This window comes from Grammomys surdaster, unplaced genomic scaffold (genome assembly GCF_004785775.1).
Source record: "Grammomys surdaster isolate TR1022 unplaced genomic scaffold, NIH_TR_1.0 139, whole genome shotgun sequence".
Taxonomy (NCBI): Eukaryota; Metazoa; Chordata; class Mammalia; order Rodentia; family Muridae; genus Grammomys; species Grammomys surdaster.
In genome coordinates, this window is record NW_021604597.1 from 17891942 (window position 1) to 17908454 (window position 16513).

Below are 16513 nucleotides of genomic sequence, written 5' to 3' on the forward strand. Positions count from 1 at the left end.
GGAATTGAGTCATTGCATAACTCACTGTCATTCCCATTGAACTGTTTTTAATATTGGGTGAGAGAGGAAGCTGAGGCTGCTGTTCTTGCAAAGGAAGACCCAAGGAAGTATCATCCTAGAGAGCTTCAGTCCATGCCCAGCCCAGGGAACTTAGAAACCTCCCAACAAATATAGGTCTACCCTTCCTCTACTTTGAGGAAGTCCACAGAAAGAGTCCACCATCTTAGTACCTCAAGTCTTCTTGGCAGAAGATTCTACTGCGTTCTTAATACGATCCTTTTAGAAGGCTAGCCTTTGTGTGAAATAGAGTCCTCTACTAAAGTTGTTCTGCTGAACTTCCTTCCAAGCTACTTTCGTCTTGTGATAGTTTTCCTTTCTAGAGTTAACTTAAGTGGGATACAGAAAGCCTAGAAGCAGATATGTACCACACCACAGTACATGTACACCACAGTACATGCCTGGCTCTTGAAGGCACAGCTCTTAACATGGTTTGGTTGTTGTCTCTTTGAGTATAACCATGATGAATCCTATAGATTTTCTCTATGGAGATACAGGTGCCCTGCACAGGCACAGGTAAGGGCACACAGACAGCTGTCAATCATGTGTCAATTGCTGAGATGCTGGTGGATCATCACTGACAGCTGAGTCTGAATCTGAACTTGAACTATTGAAAGCTCCTTCACTGTCATCACCATTGCTATTGCTGAGCCTTTGCCTTCTGTCCCATCTCATTCTCTGTAGCCAAAACGATTGGCTCCCCCACACACACTGTATGTATCAAATACCTTGGTTTATTTAGTGAATATTCCCCTAGAATGTTGCAAATATACATAATTTATTGTTTATGTTTATATATCTAATTTATTTTAATACAGAAAAGTATAAAAGAAGCGTACAAAAAAAAAGGGCCTCCGGGCGCACGCCTTTAATCCCAGCACTTGGGAGGCAGAGGCAGGTGGATTTCTGAGTTCGAGGCCAGCCTGGTCTACAGAGTGAGTTCCAGGACAGCCAGGGCTATACAGAGAAACCCTGTCTCAAAAAAAAAAAAAAGGGGGGGGGGGCAAAAAATCCCCTCACCTAGTTAACTTTTCATATTTTCAAAGCTTTTCTGTTATGTGTATGTGTAGTGCAACCACATTAAGCTTATTCCTGACTGGCTTACAAATAAATGAGACTCAGCCTATGGTTATTTTAGTTGGCTTTGACAATTACTGGGGGGTTACCCCTAATCTACTCTTCTACCTGCCGACCTGGCTGCCTCCCCAGCGGTGTTCCCCAGATACTTGCTGTTTCTCCTGGCTCATGGTCCAACTCCCCTCATGGTGACTTCCTCCTCTCCTCTTGTTCTTCCTCTTTCTCCCTCCCTCCTCACTCCCCCAACCAGGTCACTCCAAACCCACCTGTCTCTAATCCCTCCAGTAATTGGCTGTAGCCAATTTTCTTTAACCACAGTTTTAAATCAAAGACCAAGATTTGCACAACAAAAGCTTGGAAACTTGAGAAGTCACTCCAGGAATAAAATTTAGCATTACAATACATAAATACATAGCAATAGACCAAACCTCAACTTATATGTTATGCACATATGTTGATGTGGTGAGAGAGAGAGAGAAAGAGAGAGAGAGAGAGAGCCTCATCCCTAGTCACTAGCCCTTCCCTTGGCATGAGGCTTTACAGAGCACCAGTGTAAGAATGTATCAGTGAGGAAAGAGCATCTGCTCAGCCCCAAGCAGAACTCCACCTCTAATGCAACAGAAACCAGTGAACAGGGCAGGTAAAGGGAGTGGTGTGCATTGTGTAGGTACATGGCAGGTGGATATCCCAGAAGTGTGATGGAAACACTACCCCCCCCCCAGCTGCAGACCCCAGGTCCCTGGTGAAGTCCCTCCCTTACAGTGCCACCCAAGCCTTTATGACCTTAAACAAACACCTGAAATCACTTATGCTATCCAAAGATGGATAGGATAATTCCCAACTTCTAGAAGTGTTTTGACATTTCTGAGCTGAGCAGGCAGGCCAGGAGTGTGAAGTCTCCTTGCTGTTTCTATTATGATACAATGGTGTGTCCAAGAGATTCTTTCCAGAAAGTTAAGAGCCCAGATAGCCTACTCCTAGACAAATCTGGCCCTTTCCACTTGTGTCTTACTTACAGTATCTGTTAAAAAAAAAAATAGTTGCCTACTTCAAAACATCAGGAAAACTTATATAAAAATGGCTTCTATGGAAAAGGCTAAAAAAGTCTCCATGGGCCTGAATCCCTGCATGGCCTGTGCTTCCACTCTCCAGGACTGCCCCTTCTCCAGCTTGCCCTCAGCACAGGCTTCCTTTCACAGCCCTGACACTGGCTGCCAAGTTCTCTCTTTCTTAGAGTAGGAAAGAATTTTAGAATACACACTCCTACCAGAAGTAGTTGCCAAAGCTGCTCCCAGAGGGCTGTGAAGTCTTTCTGTTATGCCTGATCTGTGTCCCTAAGGCACTGGAGCTTGCAAAGTATTCAGACAGACAGGTGCTGATGTCAGCCCACCCAAGCCACTTCCCTCTTTCCTCTTGCATTCCAGACATTGTTATAAAGTGTATAGGGTGCTAGTATGTAAGCAGTAGGGTAGAACATTGTCATGAGCTATAAAATGCATGTTATTGAGTGTATAACATGTTATATGTGTTATAAAGTGTATAGGGTGGTGGTATGTAAGCAGTAGGGCAGGACGTTGTTAGGAGTGGACTAACAGTTTGGGATTGCTGGGTTTGCGCTGTTTAACATTGAGCGTATAGTCGTTTTGTCAGCGGAACAGTGTGAGGATGGAGACGGCACTTTGCTCCCTTCCATCCTTCATCCTCATAAAGGAATGAGCAGAACCCTCACTGTCCTGCTTGAAAACCACCTGAGGTGTGTTTCTGAGCTGCCTGATGGGGATTATAATAAGTAAGGAGTTGTTAGGAATTTTACTTAGAAATTTTAACTAAAAAACACTTATAGTTAGGAGCTGAAACATCATTGGGATGTACAGTTTGAAACTCAACTCATCAAATAAAGTATAGTGCCTACTGCCATCCAAATGAAGTATTTATCCATATGTGGAAAAGCTCTCCCTGAGTCCCTTTACCTTGTCAGATGTTATTTCAGAACAGAGAATTCGAGTTTAGAAGAATAAGCCAATGAGTTGTTCGCATTGGTGTTTTCCTACAGGAAAACCAAATAATTAGGCCAACACAAAGCAGGCCTGTTTTGTTGTGCTGCAGAAGTAGACCCAGATTGTTTGTGTAACAGCCACTGTGATGAACCTTTACTGTTCTATAACAGCACAGCTTCGGTACAGATGTGTGTGTAGTAAAACTAAGAATCCAACCCACATTCCTTTGCACTAGGCTAAGACCCTGGGCCAGAGCAATCAGTGGGGGACTCATCTCTCCATCAGTGTGCGTGGGACCATGGGCTATACCTGCACAGGAAAGGTATCATGTTTTAAGCAATGGGTAAAAACAAAGCGGCAACAACAAAAACCTAAGAGTGGTTCCCTGAATGGTAGTGTCTAGAAGGCCATGTGTGGCATGGTACTAGACTAGACAGGCCTGTCAGAACAACGTGTCAGGCTGTAAGTATAATGTTAGGTGAGCGTTTATTCAGTCTTCTAATCCATTTATTGAGCAATTATTGAGTGCCCGTAGTAGTCAAGGAAACAAAGCAATATCCCCTATCCTTGGTAAGGATATATATTCTATAGGGCAAGATTGATATTTGATGCTTTAAGTAAACAAGTTATCTATATAATAATGCTGTGTTGGAGGGCAGTAGAGAAGTACAGAGGAGATAAAATCATCAGAAAAGGGTTCTCTGCAAACCTCCTTCTGGAGCTCAGACAAGAGCAGATCTGCTAGTCAGCCTCAAGGACAGAAGAGCAAAGGGAACCGTGTGCACCGAGCCCAAATTACAAAAGGCTTGGCATATGTGAGTAACAAAAGGGAGGCCAGAACAAGGAAGACGGTGATAATAGTGTTGGAACAGGGCCAGATCACGCAGAATCTGCCGCCGTAGCTTCTCATGTGGCATCCTGATGGAGCCTGCTGGCTGAAATGTCAGTGGCCTACCTGGCGTCAGCTCTGTGAGAGCAAGAGAACAGCAAGTGCTTTAGAGGTCAGAGCACTCACTAGATGTTCTAGACGGCTCCGCTGAGGAACAGAGAAAAAGGCAGCCAGATGCCCAGGCTTCCGGCTCAAGTACCTGAGTGGATTGTAGTGCCAGTTTCTCAGATACAAAGGTCGGAGGGCTTCACTCAGTCTAGACTTTGAAGTCCAAATTGTGCAAACTCACTTTTCTAGGTGTTTGTCGATGTTTTTGTTGTTGTTCTTTGAGACAGGGCTTCCGGTAGCCCAGGTTACCGTTATACTCACTATCTAGGTCTTCGGTTACCCTTGAACTCCCGATCATCTCTCCTTGCCTCCAGAGTACTAAAATTACAGGTATACTCTTGTTCAGATTTTTTTTTTTAATCTATAAGGCGAGGTTATTATGTTAAGTTTCCAAGATCTTGCCCCAATTAATTAACAACTTCATGAAAATGAGATCATTAGTGTGAAAGCATACTGAGGTTCAAAATTAAGGAATAATGTATTCTGATGAATATCACTAAAATGGAATAAATTAATTTATCTCAAAGCTATTAACCAAAATACTAAAGTTATTTTTCTCCGGCATGCTGAAGAAAGTGAGAATGCAATTTCTCCTGGGAGGTGTTTTTCTGGAGATTCTTGGCAAGAGAGTAGTTTGTGCTGTTGAGTAACATTAAACTATGAACAGTTTTGTAACCTTGGCTAAGACTGCAGAGCCCAAACAATGCACTGTTTGTGCCCTGGTGCTGGCTTCTTTCTGATCATTCTGCGTTAGTTCTGCACAGATTATTTCTCCAAACCCATACAGTCCCTATGTAGGAAGTAGGCATGTTTGTTTTGTTGTTCTGTAGAGAGGACCCTGAACATGTTCATGTATATGTGTGTGTGTGTGTGTATACATACATACATACATACATACATACATACATACACACACACACACCTGGGACCCTGTGTCTGCCATCTGCATACCACCATTTGGCCAAGCCTAAGATTCTCTTGCTGATGTAGGCAGTATGATACTAAACCCTGCACCCTGAGATAGATGTGAAACCTGACTCAAAAGACTCCAACAGAAAAGAAGTTTATTCTCCCACAAAACAGAAACACCCTGTGGCTCTGCTGTGCCCATGGTATTGGACAGTTGGGATGGAGCCCGATTATTCGAGAAATGCCACTGCTAGTTCACATGCTGGCAGAAGTGACAGGGACCATGTGCTTTCCAGTCCCTACTCTTCAGTGCTGAGATTGTCCCCTCCATCACAAGCTAGCTGTCCCTGTTCAGTGAAACTCACTAGACAATACTGAGCCAAGAAATGGTTCTTTTCTGCCCTGCATCTGTCTGTGAGAGCAAAAGCCTTTCCCAGGAACTCACAGTAGACATCCCTAACTTCCAGGGAGCACCCAGTTTTCTGCCCAGAGATAGGGACATTATTCTAAACCACCACCTCCTTCCTTCCTGATGGGCCTACTCAATCTGGTTTAAAAGCCATGTGCCATCCTCTGTCCCTATGGTTACTGTATTAATTCTGATCCTCATTAGCTCAATCTGTCCTCATTGTGAAACTGATGTCGAAAACCCTGCAGTGATTCTTAATCATAGCTAGGATAAAAAAGCTCAGGTTATTTTGTAGCTGCAGCGCTGACTCTTTCTCTTCCTTACCTGACAGCTAATAAACTAACAGACAGATGAACTGACTGCAAAGGGGTTGGGAAAAGGCTCAGACCCCAGCCAGGACTTCTTCCTTCCCAATTTGTGTTCCCCTGATCTCCTTCAGCTGCCTTATTGTCCTAGTTCAGACTTCAAGCACTACTGAAATGGAATGCAGGGAATAGACAGCTTTGTCTTGTTCCTGATTTAAGTGGAACTGTTTTGAGTTTCTCTCCATTTTTATACTAGCTACAAGTTTGCTGTAAACTGCCTTAATTATGTTGAGGTATGTCCCTAAACAAAATCACCAAAAATGTAGGGTGGGGGAGACAGAGCCTCAGCTGGATATCTCTTATCACCAAATGAAGAAACTTCCAGTACTGAGAATGGGTTACATCTAATTGAATTGTTGGCCAAAAGCGTCTCATGGGAATCCCCAAGCAACCCAGGGTTTTGTCACGGCTATAGGCTGCTCTCTACAAACTGAGGGCAAGGCACCTATAGCTGAAGGCAACACCTACACAACCTACTGAACACAGAGAGGTCTAGCTGGTGCCTACCTAGAGCCTTTACCTCACGGGGTAGTGCTCTTGGTACCAGAAGATGGTACACTTGCTACCAACAGAGAAAGGTAAAAGCCAAGCCATCTAGAAACCCTTTGATCTACAATGACATCCCACCTGCAAGATATGCTAGTGTAGTGGTGGCACAGAGCATGTAGGGGTGACCAGTTAATATCAGATTTGACTTAAGGCTTGCTCCATGACATGAAACCTCTCCCCAACACTGCTTGGGTACCAAGAACCCGAGTCTAGATCTCCCAGGGACTAGGGTAAAACCAAACACTCCTGTTCTACTAAGAGTACATAGCAGTAAATTGAGTCCCAGTGACCTTCTGCTATATTCATAGATCAGTGCCTTTCCCGGCCACCGGCAGAGAAGCTCCTGCAGCGGATGGGAACGAGTACAGAAATCCACAGCCAGACAATATGCAGAGAGTGAGAGACCTTGGAATGCTCAGCTCTAAAGATAATGTCTCCATCCACTCCCTCCCCTTGGGGCCCAGGGAACCCGGAGGGAGAGGAGACAGAAGCGTGTCAGAGCCAGAGCGGATGGAGGGCACCAGGAGAGCAAGGTCCTCCGACTCAGCGTGATCGATGCACATGTGAACTCACGGGCTGAGGCAGTGTGCACCTGTTCGCGCCATCTCCACTCACCCACAATCATTTCCCCTGATTTAGAAAGAATAGAGTTTCAAGCAGATTTGTAATTGAGTATGCTAATTATTGTAGCTGACCCGCTCAATCAAACTATATTTATTCTGTTTACAAGCAGGGGTCCTCTTTTTTGTTGTTGTGTTCTATGAAGAGTAAAAAGTCATTTAGATGCAGTTTATATTCTTCTTATGGAGTGTGACTTTCTTAATGAGGAAGGGACCTTTAGGGAAGGACTGTGAGTACTTTTGAACAAGTAAAGGAGCAGTCAGAGGCAAGAGAAGAAAGAGTTGTGAGTTGTGTGTTTCAGCTGACAGGTAACCATTGACAGTCGCCGGCGGGGGCAAGAGGAAGGCAAAAGGCCGTTACATTCTCTTGCTTTATTCATATTCACTTCAGAAGGAAATAAGGAAAGCTTGTCTTTGTGTGTCGCCTGTGGGCTTCAGGCCAGCACATGACTGGACCACCTCGATCCCACTTCCGTCTTCCTTGTAAATGTCTCTGCTTCTGCTGTTGTAGTCTGTCCCTACACACCTGGAGTGGGCTGCCCTTTTCCTAGTCCCTGGTCTCTGCTCTCAGACTTTCTATATTTGGGCTCAACCTTTCCTGACAGTACTGGTTTTGTCACAGTGCCACAGGGATATGGTCGTTGGCATCTGCCTCTTCCTCAGGAGCCAGCCCCGCCCCCACCTATATGCATTCACGCTTGCCCCTGAGACTAGAACGTCTCAGAGACTCACTCGGTACTAACGAGAGGATGAAAACATGTACCAGCTGTCTAGGGCTTCGAGCTGATTCTGATTCTCCCCTAATCCTGTTGAATGTGGTGTTTTAAATTGAGAGTAGCAGAAACAAAGTGATTTAGGAAAATGATACTGTTCCTCCAGCCTGTTTCAGTGACAGCGTAACACAGTTAAGAAAATGGCCTGTCAGATTTGATCAGTGATGTCGAAGGGAATCGTGATTATTCTCAGAGTAGCTGGAGCAAAGCTCCTCTGGCAGGAGAGGCTGGCTCTAAGGCCGGGGTCTCTTGGCCTGGAGAAGCAGGGGACCATCCATGCCCCGCCCCCGCCTACATGGCCTCTTTCTTCTGTCTTGCAGGCACAACGTGTTTGATTGCTCTACTCTCAGATAAAGACCTCACCGTGGCCAACGTTGGTGACTCTCGAGGAGTCTTGTGTGACAAAGATGGCAATGCCATTCCTTTGTCTCACGATCACAAGCCTTATCAGCTGAAGGAAAGGAAGAGGATAAAGAGAGCTGGTGAGTTTGTGACCCCACCCCACCCCTTGGGGGGAGTCTACCGTCTTGTTTGGTGATCCAGGTGCTTGCTTGGAGAGTTTCTGGGGAAGCAATTCACCCAGCAGCACAGAGTCACTATGACATGGCCGTTTCCTACTCCATATTCCTTCACTGTTCATTCTTACTAATTAATGGTGACTTAATTTGCCACTCTTCGTGGCCAAAGATTCCAAAAGGGCCAAAGACAGTCCTTTTCCTTTTAAAGTTCAACTTGATCCTTGGGCCCCTGCTCCCTTGCAGAGATGACAGACTCTTAAAACTCCAGTGTGAACCCCAATGATATATTTGTGCCTGTGCAAATGTCTTTCTCACTGCCAAGCAGTTAAAAATATGTATCCCTTAAAATTCAACTTTGGAGCGTCCTGTTGGAAGCTTTTCCCACCCCACTGAGGCAAAGACTTCCACCGTCTGGGATGGCTGCCCTTTCTGCCTTTTTCCTCATCCTCAGTAAGTCTCACTAGGCTCCTTGTGAAACTGCATGTGCACCACTGGCTCTTACCGGTCTTGTCTTCTTGACTGTCAGCAACTGGGATGCAGCTGTGCTCAGCACTACAGAACCAACCTATGCAGACATGACAGTGAGCTCTTCAGAAGCAAGAACTTGATTTCGGTTATCTCTGTACCTCAGCACCCAGCTCAGTGACCATCCTTAAGTGGAGAGGGAAGAGACCATGTCTATTCAGCATGCCCTCCTCCCCTACACACACAGAGCCCTCATGAAATTTACATTCGTAAGTTAGTTGAGGTGAAGAGAGAGTAAATAGGCTCCAGCCAAAGGGGAATGAGTTCTGTAGTGCATCAGAAAGTAGTAACTACTGTCTAGATGCATAAAGCAGATGAAGAAATGGGGGTATCGGGAAGCTGTAACTTTATGTAGGGTGTAAAGTCGCTAAAGTGATAGTCATTCATCTTTTGAGATGAGGGTTCAAGTAGCCCAGGCTAGCCCCATTTTCCTGCCTCCACCTCCCAAGTCCTTCAGTTCCAGACATGGGTGTCACGCGCGCCCACCTCGCCAGCAAGGAAGACACGGCAACACACCAGGATCCTTCCGCAGCAAACGTTTATTCCAATGTAAAGAGGAAGACCCCGGCCCCCGAAAAGGCACTGTTTATATACCCTTGGAGCGGCGTGTTCATTTCTGATTGGCTGCTTACTCGTTACCTGGCAAAACGCTCCGGGATGGGCTGTGACTTGGCGCGCACTCACTTCCCGCACATGCGCAACAGCTTGTTTATCGGGATGGGCAGTGGATGTCAGCGCCATCTTGTAATGGCGAGTGCTGTCACCACAGCACATGCGCGGTTTACTTGTTTACTTGGAGGAGCACCGGATGCCAGCGCCATCTTGTAATGGCGAATGCTGTCAGCATAAGCTGCAGCTTTCCACATCTCCCCCTTTTTGTTTTAATTAAGAATCACAGGCACTGGCCAATGTCCCATGTCTTAGGCTAGTTGACGTTCTTCCATAGCCAGCACCAAAGAATGGTGAGCTCCCTGTCTTAGGCTACGAGGGTCACGCACCCACACCTGGCATTCTCAGAATGTGCGCCCCAGGTTGTGGCCACTCGCAATGCCCGTCATGGGGTAAACTCACAGCTCATGGTGTACCTCTGGCATATGGCATCAACCTATTCCCGTCATTGGGACCAATGGCAGCTGGCCTGGAGACGAAAAGATGGAGCTGTCCTTGACCTGTCTAGCGTGGTACCAATCATGACTCAAACTCAAGCCCGATCAAGCAAATTCCATCTTGGGGGAATAAGCGATCAAGGACTGAGAGTTTAAGACAGTCTCCCTTACTCTACCAAGTGCAATGGAAACAAGTCCTCTGGGTGCAAGGGCTAGGGGAAACAGAGAGAGATGCAAACACCCATCCCTGTGCAATGGAGCCATCTCCCAGGGGTGCAAGGGCTGTTTGCCTCAAATTCAGGTACCACAGCTACACAGACAAGGACTAGCCAGGCCAAGACTCCTCACCGACCCAGTGCAATGGGCAAATCCCTTGGGGTGCAACAGCTGAGGAATCTGTCTACTGGCTATTTCTTTAACATGGATAACCAAATTTCAGAAGATGAACCTTGTTCTAGGGCTGTAAGTGCTTGGGTAATAACGACCTTGTCACGTTTTTGTTGAGCTCTGAGTTTGCAGACCAACATAGCATGAACACTAATCCGCAACATAGGGCTGTACCAAACAGGCCTACTCCCACCCACTCTTTAAAGAAAGAGAAAGCTGAAGAGATCCAGGAGGAGAGTCCCTCAGTCAGGGACAGATCCACGTGCTTCGAGTTGATGGCCACCACAGCTGCTCTCAATTTTTTGAGTGTCTCATCGAAGTTTTCTGACCAATTTCCTGCAAGATATTAAGACAATTTCCTGGACAGATTAGCTGCATTATGTCTGACCGGTATGGGTTTTTGAAAGGCAGATAATATGGCCCACTGTTGTTCCCCCGATATACTAGGAACCTGTATCCCTTGGATCAGCACGAGGGCTGTCATCAGAGTTTGGAGGGTCCGCCTGGGTGTCATCTTCTAATATCCTGAGTCGTCTGGTCAGTCGCTCTGGTAGCCAAAATGGGTTGTCTTCTTCCTGAGGAAAAACACAAACCGCTCCCCTGGATCTTATTAAAATAGGATCCGGGCCTTTCCATTGTCCGGTCAAGACATCCTTCCATTTGACCATCTCTTTTGGCCTGTCAGGCTCTAAACAGTGACGGTCAGCTGCCATGTGGCCTTGACTGTCCAGATTTTAAAAATTAAGGGTAAAAAGTGCTATAGAAATGGTGACTCGTGGCACTGAGGGTAGAGCCTCCTCGACTCCCCCTTTTTGTTTTGTTAGATAAGACTTAAGAGTGCGATGAGCCCGTTCTATAATGCCTTGTCCTTGAGGGTTATAAGGGAGATCCGTCAGATGGGTCACCTCCATTTGGCGACAAAATTGTCCAGACTTTTGAGAAGTGTAAGCTGGTTAAATTAAACTGTGTTTGTATAAATATAACTGTAAAATTTGAGAATTAGCAATGTCTAAAAAGGCAACAATTTTAAGTAGTTACAAACCATGAGCCATATACTGGCTATGAGAGTACCAATTGAAAGCTTGATTTTTCTTCATTTCAAACAGTGGTTACAGCACATAATTTAATTATTTGTGCTGAAGCAGGGGAAAATTCAAGAAAATGAAAATATACACTGAGAGATTTAAATGTTTAACTTTTGTATTAAAGCGACAACAAATTTTTAATGCCATTAATAATTCTGAGACAAACCTTTTTTAATGATATCGCTTCATCGGCTCTCAAAAATCACTAGTAAATTCACTGAATTTAAACCTCACCACCTTTACCAGGATGTAAAGGAACAATAAAAACAATCTTTTAAATCTATAATAATTCTATATGTATTTACTAGAATGGCAACTGAAGTAGGCAAGACAGGCTGTAATGCCCCATTAGTTTCATAAATCTTAAATTTGAACTTTGCTTTTGGATTAATTGAATAACCAACTCCTTTTAGCTGAGGGAAGGTATCAGATAAAAGCCAAGCTGAAGGCAATCTTGTCCTCTAATAATTGTTAAATAGCCCCAGTATCTATTAATCTTTCAAAACCCTTTTTCCTTCAATTATTAACTTAAGATTAGGTCTCTTGTTACTGATAAGACCTAATACACATCAGAGGAACCAAAGCCATCTTGTCTTCTATCACTCTCAACAATTTTGGAAGACAGGACCCAAATCAAGTTGAGGAATTCCTTTGCCGGCAGTAGTTACAATGCCATGGAGGGAAGCAAGCATAATTTTAGTTCCTCCAACATAATAACAACTCCTGGCCCATAAGCTGTTGTGAATTTTGGGCCTGAGGCTGACACCTCCCCCACAAGGAACAAGCAAGGCAATCAACAAATTCCCGAAAACACCTTTCTAGGGGCTGGCCATGAAGACCAAAACAAGACAAAAGGAATGTCTCACCCAAGCTTCTGTGCGAGCCCAGTCTGCATTGTCTTAATTTAAATGTAAATGTTCTTAATCTCTTCGGAGGCCTAGTGCAAAGATTATCCTTCTAGCAGGCCAGCACTGTATCACAACTTGTTTTAAATATTTTTATTTAACTCTACCTGCTGTCTCCTTTTCTATAAACATGGGCGAATCAAAAAATCCCAAACTCAAGATTAGAACTGCCAAATGTAGCCAATGGAATACTGGCAGTTTAACTAAATTTTTTAATTTCTTTTGTAACATTAGAGTATAACCACAATTTTGAGAAGCAAAACCAAAATCAAAAGCAATTTAAACAATCTAGTTTCTCTAAAAGTTTTGCTGCCAATTCTTATATATGAATGAACGAAGCAGCTTTTAATATCTCATTGAAGAGATACTGTTTTAAAATCTTATTTTTTATACATCTGGTTTCTGAATGACTATAACTCTGAGTTAGTTTTACGTCAACTTTCTGTTACCAAAGTTGTGAATTTCTCATCACACCCAATAATTTAAGCCAATAATCTATAACCAAGACATGTAGAACATTTTTATACTTTTAAAACCAATCAGAAACAACAATGAAGTGGCTATGCATCTTATATATTTAAACCAAACAAAATTTGTTGCCTTTTCTAGCTGTAATTTCAAGAGAAAAGCACCTTGTCACGGAGATTTTTTTCTAGGACAAAACAACTCTTAGCTTCCTTATAAAACCCAAAAAGCTACTGGTCTCTTTTAAAAGCAGCTTATGCCAACCTCAATTCCTGGAAAGGCTTTTTCAGCTCAGCTCAACTCTTAGCTACAGGTGTAGGGTAGCTTATCAGCCTCTGCTGTGTATATTAAGACTGCCTTTAAAACAAAGTTAAACTAGCCCAAGAGTTGGATATGTAACTGTTTTTGTCTTTTGAACATGTAACATAGAACATACACTTAGACAACGAAACAAAAAACAAACAATCGACACACGTGGACATTGGCGCGCCAAGGACAGACAACAAAGAAGGACATCTAAGAGCTAAATAAAGAGAAATTCAGGACGTCTCCCGAATTTCTTTCTTTTTCTAGATGAGCTCTGAAATAGCCTTTTCATTCCTTTTTGCTGACACAGCTCAGAGAGAGGACAACTGTTTTTCTAAAACCCTTTCTCTCTCTCTCATATTCAAGATGTAACTTTTCATCTCGTTCATTGGAGATGTAGCAGGCAGCTATTGTAACACCTCAGTACCCTGCCTTCTTAGTTTTCCAATTCCTTCTAACCCTGCTCTTCCCACCTGAAGCAGCTCTTAGACTGTGGGCAATGCCTGTTTAGAATTCTCCTGACCTATGTTTCGCTGTCACCTCCTAGGCAAAATCGGCACTGGGTCAATACCTCATTCACCTAGACTGCATCCCTCGAAACACACTTCCTGCAAACACAGCCTTCAAATAACCATCACTAGCGCTAGTATTCGATTTCGCGGCGGCGGCCACTCACCTGGCTGGTATCTTTCCTCCTCATAGCGGTCTGTCTCTTCATCTAAGTCCTCCCATTCAGAGGAAGTTAGCTCCTCCGACTCAGAGCCACCAAGCCCCGAGGCCTCCGGCTCCTTTACCGGATAAAGAGATTTTCTTTTGGAGGCTTCTCTTTCCTTCGTGTTCATCTCTCCCAAGGGTGTACTTTCCTTATCTCTCGCTTCCACGGACTGAGCGTCTTGGGAAGGGTATGTTTCCTTAGGCATGCCTTCTGAACTCCCCTTTTTTTCTGAGCTCCTAAGCGCTTCTCTCGCTCTGTTTTCTGACATGCTGCCCTGTAATTCGTCTAGCACTCCCTGGCCCGCCGCTACAGTCGAGCGGCTTTTCTCATCCTGCAAAACCAGAAGGAAGAGAACGAGTGCTGCCTGGGGAGGGAGACGAAATAGATCAAGGCCAAACATGCCTCTCAGAGCTTACCTTTGTCCTGCGGTTCTGAATCCACTCCGTGAGCGGAGGGTCTCCTTGGCACCAGCGATGGTGAATTTCCCGGGTTTCGGCACCAGCTGTGACCCGTGCAGTCGTCTCGCCAGCAAGAAGCACGCGGACACCAGGATCCTTCCGCAGCAAATGTTTATTCCAATGTAAAGAGGAAGACGCCGGCCCCCGAAAAGGCACTGTTTATATACCCTTGGAGCGGCGTGTTCATTTCTGATTGGCTGCTTACTCGTTACCTGGCAAAACGCTCCGGGATGGGCTGTGACTTGGCGCGCACTCACTTCCCGCACATGCGCAACAGCTTGTTTATCGGGATGGGCAGCGGATGTCAGCGCCATCTTGTAATGGCGAATGCTGTCACCACAGCACATGCGCGGTTTACTTGTTTACTTGGAGGAGCACCGGATGCCAGCGCCATCTTGTAATGGCGAATGCTGTCAGCACAAGCCGCGGCTTTCCACACATGGGTCAATAAAAAGTGATACTGAGACCAAGACTCTGAGGAGGATTATTAGATCTGAGAGGTTCCTACATATGGAAGGCAGGAGTCCCTTCACACTCTAAACTGATGGCCCAGCAATGTACCAGGCAGTTAAGCAGCCTAGATCCCTGGTGTGTGTGGAAACCTGCAGAATGACTCTTGGTCATTGGAGGTTAGCTTCTGCGGAGTGAGAAAATGAAGCGAGCCTGATGAAGATTTGAGCCTTCCCAGCAGAGAGCTGAGTCACTGAGGATGAACGTGCTGAGTTCTTTTATAGCCCTCACTTCAGGTCCTGCTTGTGATGCAGGATGAATGTTTTGAAGGAAACATTTGAGTGGAAGTTTTCCTTGAGTTTTCTGTTGACGAAATAAAACAGTGTTTGCAGAGCATCCGTCAAGCTTCAGTGAGCTCCAGAAAAGATGATTAAGACGCTTGGACATTTATTTATGTAGGCACCATCTCACCATGAGGGCTCCCCCTGAGTGAACTGAAGATCCCGATGGCCAAGTTTCACAGGACACAGATGCCCCTGGAAGCTCCATCAGTGTCCAGCATGTGTCCTTGAGATTTCACAATGGTGGTGTCCTCTGTCCCCTCCCTGTCATACCTAACACATGGTGTCCTCTGTCCTCTCCCTGTCTTACCTAACATGCTGCCACTCTATAGCACTTTCTTATAGAAGAAAATTTGAACACTGTCTCCAAGATTAATCTGACCTACTCTGTTTTCTTCATAAAGTAGGCAAGGGTGTATTTTTAAAATATTTTTACTCTGAGAATTTCATACAATGTATTTTGATCATATTCACTCTCCTCCCCTAAATTTGCCCAGCTCCACTCCCAAACCTATGGTTGTTAGGGTTCCTTATAGGGTCATAACTGATACATACATACGTGTGTGTGTGTGTGTGTGTGTGTGTGTGTGTGTGTGTAATATATTATGTATAATATATATTATTGCTTATATTATTAAATAATCATAAATATATGAGATTTATTTGACTGTCTCAAAGGCTGTGGTCCAGCTAGTCCAACCATGGCTCTCTCAGAATGAAAAAGGCAAAGAATCCATCAGTTGAATAGTCCACAAGGCAGGATGTGTCAGCTGGTCTTTAGTCTACATTGGATCCCAAAGAAATAGGTTCTAATACCAGCAAAGTAATGCCTCAGTAGCAGGATAGATGAATTTGTCAGCAAGAGTGAAGCCAAGGAGGCAAAAGAGCAAAATCTTCCCTCTTCTGGGTCCTTTTATCCATGTGGGCTGCACCAGAGGGTAGAGCCTAGATTCAGGATGAATCTTTCCACCTCAGACAATCCAGTCAAGAAAATTCCTCATGAACATGCACAAGCTGTTTGGGGATATGTCCTGGATAGAGTCAAGTTGAGAACCAAGAATAGCCATCACATCGCTACTCCTCGTAGCTTTTCTCCTACTCATCAAGTCCAATTTGTGCTGCCCGTGTGAGATCATCCACTGGGAACAGTCTCACTACCAAGGGCTACACCCTTAAAAAAATGGACTCACTCTCTTCCAGAAGCTATCAGTTGCCAATGGCTTCTCCGCTAGGTGGACCTTCATGCCTGCCTCTCACCTCCATACTTATGTTGTCTGACTTGGGTTTTCACAGGTACTGTGTGTGCATACTGTCACAATGGCCTGAGTTCATGTGTGCAGCTACCCTGCTGTTTCCCTGTGGTCCTCTACTGCCTCTGACTCTTACACTCTTGCTACCCCCTCTGCTTCCATGATCTCTGAACCTCAGGCAGAGAGGGACGATATAGATGTTCCATTTTGGGCTAAACATTCTGCTGTCTCATGCCCTGTGTACCTAGA

At 44.8% G+C, this 16513-nt stretch overlaps 1 protein-coding gene across 4 annotated transcripts in view; it reads left to right on the forward strand.

Moving 5' to 3' along the window:
* Positions 1-16513, forward strand: part of Ppm1l (protein phosphatase, Mg2+/Mn2+ dependent 1L) — a 380029-nt gene that overhangs the window by 359015 nt on the left and 4501 nt on the right. For all 4 annotated transcript variants that reach the window (XM_028763456.1, XM_028763455.1, XM_028763457.1 and 1 more), the window contains one exon: positions 8074-8235. In XM_028763456.1, coding sequence (XP_028619289.1) covers positions 8074-8235 — 162 coding nt within the window. The remainder of the gene's footprint in view (positions 1-8073; positions 8236-16513) is intronic.